This window comes from Metopolophium dirhodum, chromosome 1 (genome assembly GCF_019925205.1).
Source record: "Metopolophium dirhodum isolate CAU chromosome 1, ASM1992520v1, whole genome shotgun sequence".
NCBI lineage: Eukaryota > Metazoa > Arthropoda > Insecta > Hemiptera > Aphididae > Metopolophium > Metopolophium dirhodum.
The window spans coordinates 56,009,337-56,028,700 of NC_083560.1; the positions used below are offsets into that span (position 1 = coordinate 56,009,337).

At 30.6% G+C, this 19,364-nt stretch overlaps 3 protein-coding genes across 7 annotated transcripts; 1 reads left to right on the top strand and 2 right to left on the bottom strand.

Moving 5' to 3' along the window:
* Window positions 1-586: 586 nt before the first annotated feature.
* Window positions 587-4,476, top strand: LOC132933625 (ras-related protein ORAB-1). 2 transcript variants are annotated; one of them, XM_060999891.1, is made up of 6 exons: window positions 587-980; window positions 1,048-1,186; window positions 1,317-1,437; window positions 1,724-1,771; window positions 3,019-3,246; window positions 3,423-4,476. In XM_060999891.1, the coding sequence occupies exons 2-6, from the start codon at window positions 1,173-1,175 to the stop codon at window positions 3,636-3,638; spliced, it is 627 nt and encodes a 208-aa protein (XP_060855874.1). In that variant the 5' UTR covers window positions 587-980; window positions 1,048-1,172; the 3' UTR covers window positions 3,639-4,476. The 2 variants fall into 2 exon arrangements, with proteins under 2 accessions (XP_060855874.1, XP_060855873.1); XM_060999890.1 differs by having other exon boundaries at window positions 588-980; window positions 1,045-1,186.
* A 1,342-nt stretch (window positions 4,477-5,818) lies between these two features.
* Window positions 5,819-9,954, bottom strand: LOC132933623 (wee1-like protein kinase 2-C). 3 transcript variants are annotated; one of them, XM_060999889.1, is made up of 4 exons: window positions 8,778-9,110; window positions 8,564-8,699; window positions 7,533-7,669; window positions 5,819-7,254 (listed from the first exon to the last, which is right to left on the bottom strand). In XM_060999889.1, the coding sequence occupies exons 3-4, from the start codon at window positions 7,653-7,655 to the stop codon at window positions 6,283-6,285; spliced, it is 1,095 nt and encodes a 364-aa protein (XP_060855872.1). In that variant the 5' UTR covers window positions 7,656-7,669; window positions 8,564-8,699; window positions 8,778-9,110; the 3' UTR covers window positions 5,819-6,282. The 3 variants fall into 3 exon arrangements, with proteins under 3 accessions (XP_060855872.1, XP_060855870.1, XP_060855871.1); XM_060999887.1 differs by lacking the exons at window positions 8,564-8,699; window positions 8,778-9,110 and adding an exon at window positions 9,244-9,954; XM_060999888.1 differs by having other exon boundaries at window positions 8,564-9,110.
* A 5,413-nt stretch (window positions 9,955-15,367) lies between these two features.
* LOC132934293 (mediator of RNA polymerase II transcription subunit 10) lies at window positions 15,368-17,406 on the bottom strand. Of its 2 annotated transcripts, XM_061000578.1 has the most exons (5): window positions 17,296-17,406; window positions 17,068-17,215; window positions 16,901-16,984; window positions 16,433-16,623; window positions 15,368-16,363 (listed from the first exon to the last, which is right to left on the bottom strand). In XM_061000578.1, the coding sequence occupies exons 2-5, from the start codon at window positions 17,202-17,204 to the stop codon at window positions 16,122-16,124; spliced, it is 654 nt and encodes a 217-aa protein (XP_060856561.1). In that variant the 5' UTR covers window positions 17,205-17,215; window positions 17,296-17,406; the 3' UTR covers window positions 15,368-16,121. The 2 variants fall into 2 exon arrangements, with proteins under 2 accessions (XP_060856561.1, XP_060856560.1); XM_061000577.1 differs by having other exon boundaries at window positions 15,368-16,623.
* Window positions 17,407-19,364: the final 1,958 nt, after the last annotated feature.

Genomic DNA, 19,364 nt, shown 5'->3' on the forward strand with positions numbered 1-19,364 from the left:
TCGTTAATGACCGCCGGCCGGTGTTGTGAATCGTGATGGATGAGGATGATGCGGATTTTTTATTAAACCTCTACTCTAGTGCAGTTGTTCTCAACCGTTGTTTCGTGTTCAATAAAATTGTTTATTTATATTGTACGTGTTAAAAGTATACATTTATCGATATTATGCATACGACCGTGACGGCCGACGGGTCAAACAATAATGTATAACGAGTATTGAGTATTGACATTGTACCGGAACGATTTAATTTGATGAAATAAAAATGAATTATAAATGCAATGTCAACAAAAATATCATTGGACATTTTCACCTCCATCGGCTCCATCACCCGCACACCGGTCGGCGGTCACCGGCAGCACTACCGGCGACGTGTACGGTGTACCGATGCGTAACGGAACGTATCGGTACCGTTGGCCAGCGTCTGTCGCGGCGTCGCGTCACCTCCAAGCCGGTACAGCGATGACGTTGCACATACATTCGCGCTGTCGATGAATGTACCCGCTGTTATCGCGTCGGTCGGCCAGCCTCGGTGGATGGGAGGTGTCCCGGGGACCGGGGTATGCGGTTACGTGCACGACACTCGAAAGAGAGCCGTCGTGTCCGTCGGCCATATTTGTTCAAGCGTCGTCGTCATCGGCTCCCCTCCACCACCGATATCGCCTACACCACCCCACCCCGCGTGCCCATCAGCTTGGTTATTGTGTGACGTGTGTGTGTCGGGACCGTCTGCCGCCGTGTCTGTGTATCATCGACGTTTTATCAAACGGGAGAAATAAAGAGAGAAAAAAAATACACACATCCACCCGCCCATTGCGCCATAGTCACCGCCGTCGCTGTATTTAGCTATAACAATTGCGTCTTTACACAGTGCACACGACATCGCACTTATTGTGTTTCCGCATCCCGACGATCCGTTTTCACGGCGCATATCACACATACACGTCGCTCGTGACCGTTCTCGTCCAGTTTCTACTCAAAACGTAGGTATTATTATAACAACGCAATTAAGCACACGGCAATAAATATTTCAATAACATTTCGCAGCAGTCGGTTTGTTATCACTCGTCGTCGTTGTCGTATCTACGCGAACGCCCCTAAACCTCCGCCACAAGCAATCGCCGCCGTCGTAGTCGTCGTCATCCCTGAAAAACTTGCCAACAAAACCTGACAACATGAGTCCGGATTAGTAAGTATCTCGCGTTAAACACGATCTCGGGGATGTGATTTTGTCATTACACCCCATGTCCAGCCACACGACCCACTCGTGTTCGACATTCGGATCGTTTCGTTGCTGATGTGTCCATTTGTGTTTTTAGCGATTACTTGTTCAAGCTGCTGCTGATTGGCGATTCGGGCGTTGGCAAGTCATGCTTGCTCTTGCGGTTTGCTGACGACACATACACCGATTCGTACATAAGCACCATTGGCGTGGATTTCGTAAGTTCAATTATAATTAGCGCACATAATGGCTGGCAACCAGAGCCTACTTGTTTGTGGCATGTACATATATTTACACTTTTTGATATGCCACTGAACTGTTAATGCATACTTGAACATCCTATTCTCTATCTAATTTATGCTAATTTTTATTAGGTCTTGAAATATTAACTTATCAAAAATGATAGATATAATATTCCATTATTTTACAAAACCTTGTTTACTTACAATGATAATTAATAACTGCTTTTTTATGACAATAATATATAAACTTGTATATGTACAGAAAATCCGCACCATCAAACTGGACAATAAGACTGTGAAGCTTCAGATTGTGAGTATTATATTTATTATATTATATAATTATATTTTGAATAATAAGTATGAGTTAAATTTTCCATTACAATTCAGTAAATCAAGATTGTTAAAACAATAACTTCAAAAGATCTAAGTACTACATTATACTGAAACCCTAACAACCTTGAATTTTTTTTTATTATTTATGATGATTATAGGTCAATGATATAATAGAAAAAAAATATATTACATTTCTATAAGAATAATAACCGGCAATGATACCTACCTACCTAGGTATCATAAAATATTTATAAGTTTATGAATAATACTTAATAATTTATATATTTTACATTCTTAATAAGATTAACAGTTGTGCGTAATATTACAACTTATTGTTTTAGAATACTATTCGCAATAACATATTTTTCAGTATAAATATTTATTTTTATTTTTTGACAGTTGATATAAATAAAATAACTTTTATAAAGATAAATATCAATACTAATATATTGCAATAAAAAAACACTTGATTACCAAACTACATTTGTTGGTTAAATACACACATAGCTATAGGCAGTGGCGCACACTCAAAAATAAATAGGAAAATAGCAATTTGAATTGGTTATCTCTAAATTGGCAAATAAGCTAATGGCTATAGCCTATAATTATTCAATAGATTATCTCCAATATTTTTATACGTAGTAGAATTTTTATGATGTAAATATTTTGGAGCCAGGGGGTCCACCCACCCACCTACCGATAAAATCAGGGGTTGCAGGCTACCCTTAAACCCTCCAGTGTGCGCCACTGGCTATAGGTAATCTTTTTCTTCTTCTCCTCGTGTCTGGTTAATAGCTTTAGTATTTCACATTGAAGAACAATTGTATTAAAAAATAGGCATATATTCAATTTGTTTAATATTTTTGTTAAATTTTAACTGTTGTATTTAATATTTATGCATGTTTCAAACTATTATATGTCAAAAAAGGTTTAACGATCTTATTCATATTTTCATTCAATCATATCATAAAAATATTTCAACCATTTTTAGACTTAAATGGGGTTATTTCTAAACAAAAATATTTTACTTTTGAACACTGCACACACACATTGTTTTACTGATATATGAGTCTCTCAATAACATATTTGCTTAGATTTTAATTGAATTATAAATTCTAATATGTCTTCGTATACACCAAACTTTATATTCACAAATTATGAAAACATTTTACCTTATTATTAATTAAACTATCAGTAATATATATTTGATTTTTTAATATTTAGTGGGACACTGCCGGGCAAGAACGTTTCCGTACAATTACCTCATCGTATTATCGTGGTGCACATGGCATTATTGTTGTTTACGATTGCACCGATATGGAGACATTCACTAATCTTAAACAGTGGCTAGAAGAAATAGCTAGGTATGCATGTGATAATGTCAACAAACTACTGGTTGGTAACAAGTGCGATTTGCATGACAAGCGTGCTGTGGATGAAGCAACAGCCAAAGTTAGTATACATGTTAATTATAGCTCTACTGTATAATAGTCATAGTTTTATAAAATATAGCGAAATACTAGTTAACTATTGTTGATGAACACAAAAGTATAAACCTAATAAGACTAATAATGAATGTACAAAAATAACACAAAAAATATTCATGAATGTTTTATATGCACACACAGGAATATGCTGACCATCTGAAAATCCCGTTCCTGGAAACGTCTGCTAAACAAGCTACTAACGTTGAATTGGCCTTTTTAACTATGGCTGCCGAGATCAAGAACCGTATTGGACCACTAGATGGTCAAGGACCAGGAGGTGCAGCTGATGGGGTTGGAAAAGTAACAATTGATTCAAAATCATCAGACACATCTGGTGGGTCAGGTGGTTGCTGTTAATGATAACATGAAAGTGTCGTCGTAAGCATTGCAACACACTTGTGGACAACTTACTATCGTTGCTGATGATGAAGAACCGAGCCACAGACGGAGATAGATGATATATATATTTACAACTACTAATTAAAACAAAAATTAAGCTGGGAAAATACATTTTTGAATCCAAAATACATTTAAAAAAATATATAATAGGAGAAGTGTGCCATTGGCATGCTCACCGCCAGTTCACCTCTACCCATTGCCGTCTTAAATTATTATTATTTTTCAACGCGTTTATTTTGTGTACATATACATATTATATATTTTATTATTATTATTATTATTATTATTATTACCTTTAATTATTAATTACGTCATCGTAGTAGCATCAGTCGTGGTTTGTTCTTTATTATTATTATTATTTTTATTCCGTTTCTTTATATTATTATAATAATCATTAATGTTATTCGCATACAACCTCCTTCAACATACCAAAAACATTCCTTACCTTCGTGCTCAACCAGATAAAAAAAAGCTAGAAAATAATTCGACATCAACCTATTGTCATCTTGTCAATGAATCTCTTTTATCCCAAACACAACACACTTACACGCTGTTATAATTCAATTACATAGATTTGTATGCGAACCCTCCCTCCGCACTTTTGCACACTGTGTAAATCTTAATTTTCTAGAATTTACAAAAAACCACTCCGCGAAACAAAACATTTTTTAAATATAATATACTACATAATATTATCTGCCTGCCAGCTAACAGTTCATTAACATATATTATCTGTATACATATGTATGTACTTTTATATATTATTATTATTATTATATATAGTTTTTTCTCATGATTTTTTTTCTTTTTTTGTTACACAATTAATAAATATATATATATTTATATAATACAATACAATACAATAATATAAGAAATAGAAATTAATAAATGAAAATGACCGTCGTTACTTTGGTTTTATGTGTGTAGTCAACCTTGATAGAAACATAATTATAACAATGACTACAAGATAAAACACTTAAATGTCAAATCAAGTAACACAAGGAACCTTTTATTTATATTTTAATATTAAGTCTCATTTGTTAAAAATTTCAAATACTTGAAATATTTGTAATATTGTCTAATGGTGTCTGGTTTTTAATCAAAATCCAACCTTCGTATCAACATTTTCAGAAAAATTAAGAGAATAGTCTGTAAAAAGGGTGTTTATTAGATAAGAAATATGTCTAACTGGTAACAACTATACTGAATGGAGGCACCCTTTTAATAAAATAAAAGTAAAACATGATACAAAAAGGGCTTACTCTACATAAATATTGTATAATATTATATTTTAAAAAACAAAGTGGAAATAACCGTATTTCTACTTCAAATGTGTTAAATATAATAATAATAAATGCTATTGTTATTAATATTAAGTAAAAGTCTATTGGTCCCATTACACCTGCTTAAATAGTAATATTTTAATATTTTATGAATTGTGAAAAAAAAATACATAAAGGGCTTTTACCACTAGAAATTGTTTTAAGTAAAAGGTCCCTCAAACAATTTCAATTATGTGGGTTACGCCCTTTCAACAAATCACTGTCGATATGAAGTTTGAATATGGGATGATGCAACTTTTCAATAAATTTCTAAATTCAACAAACAATCAGGAAATAATATAATAATAATTTTTATTTAGTACCTCGCTAATTAATAGTAGAATAACAAAACTTCAAAAACAATGTTGATATTAGTTCTATGGAGCTTTGGGGATCTAAATAACAACTCTTTATGGAGTTAAACAAAGAACAGGAAACAATTGTACTTTTTTTACATTTTCTCTTTAAATAATTTTAATTATATATATTTATATATTCTGTAGTTATAAAGTTGTATACTGCTATATTATTAAATATTACAAAGTTCACTTGCAACATTTAATCCAATAAATCAATGACCAAAGATTAATTATATTAATGCATAAATTAAGATTTAATTTTCATGATAATATTTTTTTAAGATGAAATTTGTTATAAAATGTCTTAAAATTCAATCAATTATCAAATGAAAGGTAATATTAGTAGTTCATATATTTTTATAACAATTAATAAATTTAATCCTCTTACAGCAAGTTACGCAACACTTAAGATTTGTGTAGGTTGGTGACCTAGGTATTAGAAATAAACTTTCAAAAATAAATAAAAAATAATTTATTAGAAACTTTTATCACATCAATATCCTAGTTGATTAACTTTTGCTTACAATTCAAAAAGATTCACAGTAACAACACAAAAGAATATAGTATTAGTTCAAAATACTCAAAATAAAAAAAAAATATATAATAATAATAGTAAAAAAGAAACACTACTCATAGGTAGGTACACTTATATAAAAAATCAATAAACTAGATTTTTCAACAATAAAAGTAAATGTAATGGATAAACAACAGGAACTACTTAGTCTGCGCTTCAAAGAAAAGAAAAATGTCATTTCTGCGCGAAATTTTTAAATTTTGTCACACAAAAAGTAACTACGTATAGGCAATATTATAATTCAATAACTTAAACAAACATAACACGAAAACTAAAACTTGTTAGTTCGTAACAAATAGCACCGACCATGGTAATTTTACTGTTAAAAATTTTTTTTTTTATACTTATCACTTTCTTGGAGTGGCTGCCACGAAAATTTCTGAAGCTCGACGCATGTCAGTTTTTCTGCGTAATGACACTACTGCCGTTTGATCGGCTGCACCTACTCCATCCTTGTTATTTGTTCCGAGGCTATGATACATAATGTCCGACAAGCTGGTCTGGCGCGATTGCAGTAGTGGTGGCCGGTGTCGGGCGCTACAACACCAACGCCAAACGGATAGAGCATTTGCAGCGCACAAATTTACTGTTTCTGCCATGTTTGAAAGATACAGTCGAAGATCCTCCTCATCAGCGGACCACCCGTCCCCGTTCTCGATCATCTCCGACACCATCAAACACAAAGATTGAACATCAGCCGCGGCGGCACTACTATCCACTAAAATCTTTGTGGCCGCATCAAACCCACCTAGCTTGTACACAACGCGGTCACCATCCAAGGCCAAGTAAATGTTCGGGCGGTTGACGCGATTGTGCGAGTACATCTTGCCATTATGCAAATGGTGGAGCGCACACGAAATGTGTTCCAACACCGTCCGGCAGTCAGCAACGTTGTTCATACGCAGTGACGACAGGCTCGATTGGCACTGTTCTGTTTGAATGTAATGGTAGTGTGCGTCAGCCCAGTTGCAGAAGTATGAAACAATGTGCGGGTGTGGGCCGACAGTTGCTAACACTTTTGCTGTCTCAACTAAGTTATCCCCTGCTGGACCGACGGCCGCAACACGCACAGTGTAAACAATGCCTTCAAACACTGACAGACATTCAATCTGGCTACAAACAGGTGACAACGACGTCAGTACACCACCAACTTCTCTAGTCATGTCTGTCGTCTCCAGATCTGTGCCGGCCGACATATGGAGTTCAGATTGTCCAAGTGATCCACCACTATCATCACAGGGACTGTGATTGTTTACGACAAAACCACGAGTCGACAGAGAGTCGATGATAGTCATATAAGAATCGTCTTCTGAAGTCATCTGAAATACAAAGCGTTATTTTATAATATAAACATCCCAAAAAGCAAGTACCGGTGACAATAAAAATTAGTATTACACTGCAGTATAAAATTTAAGTCCCACTGTCCCAAATGAATTAATTATTTATAGGTTTATGGCAATTTTAATTACAATAGAAATAATTAATTTTATAAAATACATAATTAATATTATATATTAAAAAGAAACAGATAAGAGCATTTTTAATCATCCCCTCTTTAAGACGGTGCTGTTTGTAAGCCAATTATTTTATTTCTTACCTTTTCTTTCATTACATCAGTTGGTTGAGAGTTGATGATCAATTGTTGATTAACTGCCTTGTTTACGCTGACTTTTTCTTCATCATCAAACAGCAAACGTCTAGAAGCATAAATGCGTTTCATTCGTCCTATTGATTCTGTAATATAAAGAAAGATATTATCACTATATTAATTAGTAATAACTAGGGTTTTGATTAATATGCAATACAAATTTGTAAAATATGCATTTAATTTACCAAAATCTGCAAGAACCTTTTTTTTTTATTATAAGTAGTTATTATTACATTGCATATTGCTGTACTTAATGATATTATGTTCTTTCAAATTTTAAAACACAAATGACTGTCGATTGTAACAATATATGAATTCAAATTGATTTAAACTTATCGTAATAATGAAAAACAAAATTAATGTATAGATAATCCTGTCAGTTGCCTAGATTAGATGGTAAATTTATGAAAATTCAATGAACAACTCAATAATAGATAAATATTCTGATAAACACCATTTAAAATTCATAAGATGTTCAAAATATGCAAAAAAAAGTTCTTCTATTGAATCGAGATTAATCCAAATTGTGGACACATCTGACAACTAAATTGTACTCAAGGAAAAAACATGCAAATGCATAGAAATTTTAGCCTGGTAATTAATGATATACACGTATTAGTAGATAATATTACACATTATTTTCTATAAACTAGCTATCAATAAAAACATTAATTTCTAATTAAAATACAGATTGATAATATACTGAATATAGCAGGATAAAATCAAAATGGAATCAAAGTCGCCACTAAGGAACTAACACCAAATTATGTCATTTTATAACAAAATGATTATATTTATAGAAAATTAGTTAATTTTCAACGTCAACACACCCCGGAGATTTGGAAAATAAGCTGAGCCCTTGTACCCAATTGTTTTCATCTTCCAACACGATGGTTGAAACAAAAAATTGTATTCTGAGTTTCACAACTGGTACCTTCAAAGTTATATTTTATAAAGCCAATTACAAATAGGGGACATACCAATTTACTGACCGGAACAAAATCCTTCAACCCAGGCTCCTTGTTCTCCGACAGGGCTGAAATTTGAAAGGGACTTACTTGGGTACGGAATCAATAATGTTCCCAAAATTCAACAATCTACCACTATTACCCTCCCCTAGAAAATGCAATATTAGGCGATCATTTTGGTCAACCGTAGCGTTGGTTTCAAGTTAAATTTGAATCAAGGAAATACCTGTGTGAGCGTTGATTTTGTAATAGATTGATGAAATTTACGCCACGAGCAATGATATTACTACGGATGTCATATAATATTCATGTAAGCGCTATTCGATAATCTCAAAGTGAAGACTCTGAATCGTTAACAGCAGAAAGGGGATAGGTCCATTTTTTATAACTTTTCAGGAGACAAAAAACGAAATCATAACATTTCTGTCTCATTTCTGTAGTAAACTGAAATTTCCAAACACTATATTTAGCGTTTGGATAGTCGGATTTGACCAAGGTTTTTAGATTATAGTCTATAATCTAAAAACTTTGGGATTTGACTCCTTTCTGCAATAAACGAAGTATTTACGTAATGAAAAATGATAACAAAATCGAAATTGATAAAAATGGACTAGTCCCCTTTCTGCAGTTAGCGATTCATATAAATATGTTGTTGTTTTCAACAATTTCAACAATGACAGTCTAGTACGTACTTCTCGATAAGTCTTCCGATACCGGGGACACGGACGAAATCGGCGAAGGCGGAGTGGCTGGTCGTTCGGACTTTTGAGGGGCCGCAGGTTGTTGAACGCCTAGTGCACAGGCCACATCAGCGTCCGCAGCCATCCACTGGCCGCAGGGTACGTAGAATTTGTCCGCGTCCGTGTAGTCTCCACCGTCATCTTCTTTCCTCTTGATGCGCTTCACGTACTTGTCCATTACGGATGTTCACGGAACAGATGAATCACGGAAAAAAGCCGCACATCGTCGGCGACGGATCGCGGTTTCTTATTTAATAATTCAAACTCTTTTAGCGGACACGGCACGGCCGTTATTACTTATTATCGTTGTTACTGTTATGCTAGACAGTGTTAATACTGTTGTTTTATGTGGTATTGTTGACGACTTATCACGCACGTGTACGGGAGATCATGATTAAATTTTGAAAAATTTTAAATATTTATTATATATTTTTATAAATTTTTAAAAACACTATATTGTTCAAATCATTCTCTCAATTGCATTATTTAGTCATAACTTTTAGATTTTTTAATAATAATACATCCCTTTAGGATTAGGTCTACGCCGCGCCGTTGTCCCTTCTCCGTTGCTGCAAGTGGCAACATGGTGCAACACGATTACATTTCGGGGACGCGAGATCACGACTGTTGTCATGCGTGACATTATAGCATACGTCGTTTAGTTCCCCATCAGCTCCATTCGCATTAGTTCGTACCATCTTCTTAGTTCATGGTTCGTACCACAGTCTACGAACAAAAATAACGGGATTCTCATTTCTCAACTGCCTATAATATTATATTTAAGTAGTTGGCAGCATAACAAATTATAATTATAATTATAATTTGTCATGGTTGGCAGTATATGTTATGCACTATGGCTACGCAGTATAGTTCAATTAATGTTCAATTGTGCTCTGGATTTTTTTTAAAAATATTTTATGAATTGATGAGTTAATTTCATTGGGTCACTAAAACTATTATAAGTCTGGAGGGCGGCCACATATATCAACTGTTTTTTAATTACCTACCTACCTAATGAATAATGATAAATTCATTAAATATCAACGTAATAAATAGTGAGTGGATTTTTAGGGTTTTCATAAATGTATTCATTATTGACTTAGTGCATCTAAATGGGGGTGAAAAATGTAGACGACTTACCCGTTACAGAATTCGTAGAAAAAATTTTTTTTAGCATAGGTGGCTACTAAAGCATATTTTGGAGATTGGAGAATATTCAGAATATATTTTAAAAATGAATAATTATAAAAACTGTTCAAGAACTTTATAATTAAATTGGAAAATCGTTTGACTGTGTAATTTGTTTAATAATTTTTCAAATATGACTATGAATTTAAATAATTTACCAGTGTGCAATAATTATTTTAACGTTTTAGTATAATATTATTACATGATGTGAGATTAATAAATGGTACCTAAATGCTTAGGCGGAAATCCATTACAATTTCTAGGGCGGCTTACATTATTTACATAAATGTGAGCGGAGAGCTTCGATCTAACAAACTAAAAAAAGGAGGGGGCTAAGCCCCCTCAAGACATAATTTTGGTATGTAAGAGTGAAACAACAACAACAACAAATGTCTGTGAAGTGTGAAGCGTCCTCTAAGGTATTTCAACTTTCAAGTAGATGATTTCTAAAAAATATTATGTCTTATGAGTATACAAATAGTTTTTAATTAATAATTTATGTCTTAAAAACATATTAGATATTAGAATCATATTTTAAACTTATATGAGAAACCTAAAAATCCGCTCTCTAGACTTATAACTTAGTTATAACTAGCTAGTACCTATCTAAACCTAATAATTTATTACTGTTGACTCTCGGTAATAAATAATAATCCGGTACGTCCAGTAATCCGGCTATATTTTTGTTATAATAACCATAAAATTACTATCGTAAACGATAAGGCCGGCGACGCCCGGTGTCACACATGCGGATATTCACAGCGGACATACCGCCGCAGAATTTCCGCAACATCGAAATATGCTGCGGAATTATTTTGACTGCGCCGAATTCCCGCTCCAGTATATTATTAATTAATATTGAATATTCTCGTGTATTTACGAATAACGTGTTTTGATATTATATTCTGCGGAATCCACGGATTAAGTGTGACACCCGCGGTCAAAAGTAACTGATTAAGTCCGAATGAACCGATAAGATATTTTATTTTTATTCATCGTTGACGTTTTGTGCGTGTGTATACTGTGTACTGTATTGTGAATTGGTTAGTTATTGTGTTGTATACTTGTGATACTTGTTAAATTACAATATCTCAGGTATTCAGGTTTTACAGTAAGTAAAAATGTGTTTTTATGTGAACCTCCAAGGCTCCAACAATCCGGCAGTCCTCAGTCGAGATTCTATTGTAATAGCATCAGCCATCACCATATATTATAGAATGATGCAGGTCCGTGGTATCAGGTATGTAATATCATTGATTATAAATATTTATAATCAGTGGTAGTACCCATGTACCTATACTATGTACTTACATGGTACTTGATGTATGAACGGTAATCGAAATAAAAATCCCCTGGAAAAATTACACCGACGAACGACCCCAGAAAAAAATCCCCAGACAACAATATTACTCATACAAGTCACAACCTCATGCAAATGGTTGAACAAATATTTTTTAAACGTTAAATTAGTATCTAATATCTATAGTTACTAAATTACCACATTATTAATATGTAATTATAAATACGTATATTATATTATATTATTTAAAAAAATTATATAATATAGTGCAGATAATACAATATTAATGATAATATAAATAATATTTTGTTTTAAATTACGATAATTTTATTATGTGTAATTCTGTAAAATTTAAACTACAAAAATTTGCAAATTATAATGTTGCAGTATTTTAAAATTAAAATTATAATGAATGTATAATGTAGGTACCTACTCATCACATCTCACCATCACAAATAAAGCATATAAAAATATTTCGAATGATCGATACGTCGGATTAATAATATAAAATACCTATAGGTAATAATAATAATAATAATAAAATAATTATCAAATAATAATTTATTGAATGTAGGCACTTACTCACATAAAATATTATTGTTAACTTTTTGAAAATTATTTATAGTAGGCATTACATGTATTACTTTGTTGAACGATATAATATAGTATAATATGCGTATTTCAGTATTTGTAATTAAATATTAATAATGTGGTAATTATAGATACTAATTAACGTTTAAAAAATATTTGTTCAACCATTTGGACGTGGTTGTGTGTAATATTGAAAACAACATAATATGTCTAGTTATAATTGTGCACAAATGCACAATGTTTGTTATAGATGAATGAAATTGTTTGGTGTAGTGGTACATAAATTATTTTTAATTTTATTACAAATAAAATGTTCGTGGTATTCACGAATATATTAATCATTATAATAAATATATACGCAAATTTCACCATGCCCGCAAAAAACATCGGTCAAGTCTGGGCCATGCAGGCTCACCCCGTACGCACGCCTATTAACCAGAGTTGGGATTTTATAGCCCTAAAAATTGCATAAATATGCGGAATAATATCACCTTAAATATTACTAAAAATGTGTAATAAAAACGGCTAAAAACAGAAATGTATTAATTAATAGGTAAGTAGGTATACTAGCTAAGATTTCAAAACTAAGTTCCACCGCCAAATTCTGACTTCACCATCGTTTTCAGCATGCTTAACTACATGCGTTGAAACAAAAAAAAGGGTGTCAGATAAAACAGAAATTAACCACTGGTTTTACCATCATTTTTAGCTCGTTAAAATACAGAAAAAAAATCGTCAGTCGTACTAACGTTTTTAACTCGAAAAACGTATGTTTCAAAAAAAAAATTTTATAATATTGTGTATTTATTAGTTTTAGGATTTTTGATAAATCTGTAGGTACTTGAAAATTTAGTATTTATTATATTTTATTTAATAAGTATTTAGTATTTTGTGTGTAAAAAAATGTCTATTTCCCCTAAGAAAAATTCCTAATTACGCCACTGTCAGTCTATTTACTTTTATAATCAGTCAATAATTAATAACATAAAATTATTATTTTTATTTTTATTTTTAGAAAAATATAATATTAAAATTTAACTATTAATTTATAATGAGTATACATAATGTGTATGGGGTACTGGGTAAATTAGTTATATTTATCTTTTCTCAATGAAAGTTCTACGGTCTCCCTATAACTATTCTATTTAATACCCATTTAAATAAGCGACAAGACATAGATAGCGACATTTCATACACAACACATTAACACACGCATACGTATTTATTATATTCTTTTTCACGCCTAAGTTATAAAAACTTATTTGGATAGGGTAACTTCATAATATTACATTTACCATACTAAAAGTATTTTATAAATAAAATGATTAATTATCATGATAATATTGAACAATTTGGGGGGGGGGGGGGTGGGAGTACGCAGTTGTCAAGTGCCTACCATGGCTGTGGTAGCAACGGGGTGTGCTTATGATCTATTACCTATTTATCTATATAATATAATATATCATATTTTGTGAATATGCAATTACAGTATTATTACAAATTATTATTTATTACTTATAACTTTTTAGTTATTACTCTACAGTCTACAGTATATATTATGTACAATATACTTTATACCTTATTTACTGATTTCACATATTTTATATAAATTTGTATTTAAGTATATATGTTATTTTGATCACTAATTTGAGTCCAGACATAGTGAAAAATACTTCGATAGTACAATTCAGTAGGTGGCTATTTAGAATACATACATTATAATTAAATTTATAAATAATATTTGGTATTTCTGATTATTATTTTTTTTTTAAATATAGGTTTTATTTTAAATATATGGGGTTTTAAATCAGGAAAAAAATTACTAAACGTGATAATTAAATGAATTAACTTAAAAGTTATTACATAACATAGATAAAAAAGTAAGTTGTTATGTAACTTAGTTAAAAGTAACTTAACTTTTTAACTCATTATTACCTAGCCTTGATTTTGTTTCAACGTTAGACTTTTGTCGACTCAAAACGGGCAGCAAAGTTATTTTTTCGGTTGAATAGAATTAAACATTTTGGCATTACAGCAGTTGCCAGTTACTAATTGCTTACAGTAATATGATCACTATTACATATATATTTAAATTTTAAATTGACACAAATATTAGAATCAATAATAATAATAATAAAAATAATAATAATATATAATATTATAATGTATGTAATGTATTAAATCAAGAGAAAAATATAATAAGTTATTATTATAATGTACAAAGACCATATTATTATTTACTTCAGGGGTATCCAGCAATAAATTGCAAACCATACAATACAATTAAAAATATTATGAAGGGCACGATAATACCTATTATTATATTAGCAAAAATGTTAAGACACAAGTAGCGGTTGGGCCACCCCTAATACTACTAAATTAATTATTAGTTTAATGTGATAATTCAGGGAGAAACATAGTGCTGTAAATATTCGATCATATTTTCTTAAAAGTATTTAAAATACAGTAATCGTCACTTATTGGACTCACTTTGGTACCAAAGTATAATATGAGTCCATTAATCGAATGACCCAATAAGGCAAAATGTCCAAGAATTAAAATATATACTTATACACTAATGTGTTATAATTAAAATTTTAATGTGGCCATGTACTGATTAATATTCATTATTATTTATATTTTTATGTTTATCAATTGTACAGTTTCATTCATAAAGAACAAAACATGAAAAATATAAAATATTTTATCTTTTCAAAAATATTGTTCCATAATTACTTTATTAAAAAATACTTTCAAATCTTTAATACTTTTCGATGGGATAAGTAGAGAAAATAGTTTTAATTGTCAAAACATAAGCGATAAAATCGTGAAAATGGATGAAATATGGCCTTAAAAATATACATCGACCCCATCATGCATAAGTATACATGTAAATCAGGACCAGCCTGTTTGAGTCCAATAGGTGAACATGTTCATTAACCATGAGTCCAATAATTGAAGAATACTGTACTACTCAAATTAATAAAGTATTCTAAATATTTCTCCATAATTTGTCCTTTATTAAAAAATATTACCGATATAAGTAAAAAAAAATATTATTGAATAATTAAATGGTATTATTATTTGTTTATTACATTTATATATTCAAAATTTCCATGTATTCAATGCTTAAAAAAGTATTTCAATAATTTTACTTAAATATTTTACATCACCTGCAAAGGTTCTAGTGAAAAGTCACACTCACGTAAGCAGTGGTACGGTACTAATATTATAAATTATAATATATACTAGTATATGGTTGTACCATATTTAAAAGAAACTTAGTTTATTTTATTTTATTTACTATTCAAAAATATTTTATACATTAGACACATAAAAAATGTTATTAACTAAAAATTTAAATTAATTAAATAATATTTCAACCACATACATTTCAATTAACTAAATTTACATTTAAAAAAATAATAACTTATACAATTGTTTTGTGTTTACAACAATTAATTTATAACTGTCAGTAATTAGAATACAATTTGTATATTGTTAATCTATAATAGTAATTTCTTTTAAACTAATTAATGACTACAAAAAAGTCAAGTAATTAATATTGATATAAAAAATACTATATTTATCAACATTGTCCCTCACTCATTACTATTACCAACCTTATTGGTAGAAAATAATAAATAAGCGAGTTTATAATTCACGAAAACACAATTTAAGATCTCTAATCTAGAAGTTATTCATTACAATATATGTATATACACAATTTAAAAGCTACAAACAATTAATTCTAGGTACCTGGAGGACCTCCGATATTGTTACTGTTACTGCCAACAGATACAGTGGAAATACCATCACAGCCTAATAATGATGTAATATTTGGGGAATTTGATTGCTGTTGAGAGTTAGTTAAGCAAGAAGAGGCAGAGGACACTATGGAAGAAGCATTGTTTAATTGTTGCTGCTGTTGTTGAATTGATAAACTCGATCCTCCAAGTAAGCTTTGCTGTTGCTGTTGAGAATTTGGTCCCCCTAATGAAGTGACAGACGATAACATATTCAGAGGTGGTGGTGGCGGTGGTGCTACAACACTGCTAGTACCATAACAATTACTACGTAATGCTCTATACTTATTAAGTTCATTAGGGAATGTTTGTCCCAAGTCTGTGAGTACATTGGCTTTGAATTTTTTCAAAGCATCAATCTTTCCTTTGACCTGTTCATTTTTATGTAATGCCTTCTCTATACAGTCCTTAGTATAAAGCTGAGGGTTACGTCCTCTATCAATGTACCTAATTTGTGAAAAAGAAACAAAAGCAATAAATATGAAAATATCATGAAAATTGATTATATTTAGTTCTGTAAATAAGACTCAGATTATATGCAGTAAAAAAACTGATTAAGATATTACATATTTAAAAAAAATAATTGAATTAACTACACTAAACCTAATGCTTTTTGTAATAAATAACAATCATTTTAATGATGCTAATACGATGTAAGCCTGTAATACTGATTACAGTAGAAATTATTAAACTATACTCGCAAAAGTAATATAATTATACTCACTCAAATACTTCCAAAGGTACATGAATGTCTTGTACGTTGGATTTCAGTTTGTTAATTTCTTGTAAGCCAGTGACGGCATTTTGACTGTATATAATAATAAACAAAAATTAATAACAAACGAAAATCCCAGAAAATTATAATAATCAATAGCGAAAAATGTTAAATACATTTTTTGATTTAATACTGTCTGCCCTTGGGGTTGGAAATCGGCGACTATTATTCGTATTTGCCGTACATTTTCTACAAACATTTCCAACTGGGTTTCCAAGTCTTCCAACGGCGACGATGAACTCGACGAAGCCATTATCGCAATATCTGGTTAAAACGAGGTGATGATCGATTATTTACGTACGACATACATCATAGTAGTAAATAATGTCAACTGTAATACTTACTAAATGTTTTAATATTGAGTACTTAACATATCCGCCGACCGACTATACTACGACGACTAATCACTTAGGGTTAGACATTGTTTTGATCTTTGTTGTTATCAAATAATATTTGATAGGTATAAGCATCGAAGCTGGTGAGATATTCACTTCCATGATCGCGGCATAGATCTTCTTTTTTACGTCCCCGCCAAACATTATTGATCGGGCCCAGTTAGCCATAGTGTATTATACAATTATAAATATTGTGGCCACAGCTAATAATACTAAGAAAGCCAATTTTTGGGGAGAAGATTGGGGGAACATTAACGAGTTAAAAAATAAAATAAAGTTAAAACGTTAAGTTAAGAGGACGCTACATGGATATTTGTTGTCTCCACTCAGTCTTACAACTGCGTTAAAAATATAAGGAAAAACGGAATTTTTACGCAAAATCGATTTTGGTTTTTGGTCTCATTCTAAAACAAATGATAGTATAGATACATGCAATTTTGAATGAATGTTTATATCAGCATTTTCTATACACCATAATATTTTGACTTATTTTGAGTTGTTTACGAAAATATTCAGTTTCCATTTTTTTTAGTTTTTTATTCTATAAATATCAATAAAATTGTATTTGTTTGGCAAAAAAGCTTGAAAATTGTATGCAAGGCTCCTACTATATTGTTTTAAAGACATGAAAAATATTAAAATCCTTAGTCACAGTTTTTTTTATAAGCATTTAAAGTTCAAACCTTGACAAAACACGGAAAAAATCATGAAAGTTAGCAAATTATTTTGAGTTGTGAATTCATGAAAATTTTCTTTTTAAATCTAAGGATAGAAATTGTAGTACAAGATTATTCATAACTTTGTTTACCTTTATCAAAAATAAAATGTCTACAAGTAAATCAAATTAATTTTTTATAACCGTTTAAACTTTTACAAGATTGGATATTCGATTGATCATTCGATTTCTCATGTAGCAATTTTCTTATTTTGTTGTAATATAAAAACGAATAACTGTATAGATACATGAACATTTTTACCGAATGTTTATACTTTCATTTTCTATACACCATCAAATTTTGAATTATATTTTGACTCTTTTTGAGCTGTTTACGGACATAAATATATTATAGTCATTAGTCAGTGATATCGCCAGTTGTAAGTTTTTTTTTCTATAATTGTTAATAAAATTTTATTTATTGGGTAGAAAGGTGTGCACATTTAATACAAGGTTCCTGATATATTGTTACGATAGTAGTTTAAAAATATTTAAAATACATTCACAACTTTTTTTTATATGAATTTAAAGTTCAATTTTTGACAACATTTATCAAACTTAAAATTTAAAAATAATTTCGTAGTTAAATGTTATAAAATATTCAACTTTTATAGTTAAGGATTGCAAATTTAAAACAAGGCTTCACATAAATAGGTAAATAAATTATTTTTTCACAATAATATCATCAAATATACTTAGTATTATATCATAGGCTGACGCTCAGAATCGTTTTTCATATACAATGACATTATATTATATTGAATTCAAAGTTCTATGATTTAACACATCCATTAGAGCAGCAACCTTTTCTAACAATTGGGATATATTGAAAATTTTAAATACTTTGTGATCGAGTACTATTTGTTTATGTAGTTATACATCTTATTTATTTTATTACATGCATCATAATTCATAATAGTATTGTTCAATTATTTCTCCATAGGAAAATTGTGTTTTTCTTTGTTAGTGAATACTTTACATTGTATATAAAGCGTCAAAGTGTATATTTAAGTATTAATATTTATAAGAGATCAATAGATGTTGGTTTAATTCATTTTGGACGGATTCAATTTGCGCCAAAAACCACCCCCAAAAAAAATTGTTTATGAAATTAGCGACACATCTAAAAATGTATTTTAGTAATTTACGCCAATTTTTAAGGTTGTATGTTGCACCACATAAAACTAAATTAAAGGGCATTATGTAATCTAGGCCATCTTGTACCTACAAAATTGCGCCACTTTAAAATAACTAAACAATTTTTTTTTAACAAATAAATATGTGAAATATCATATTTTTAATC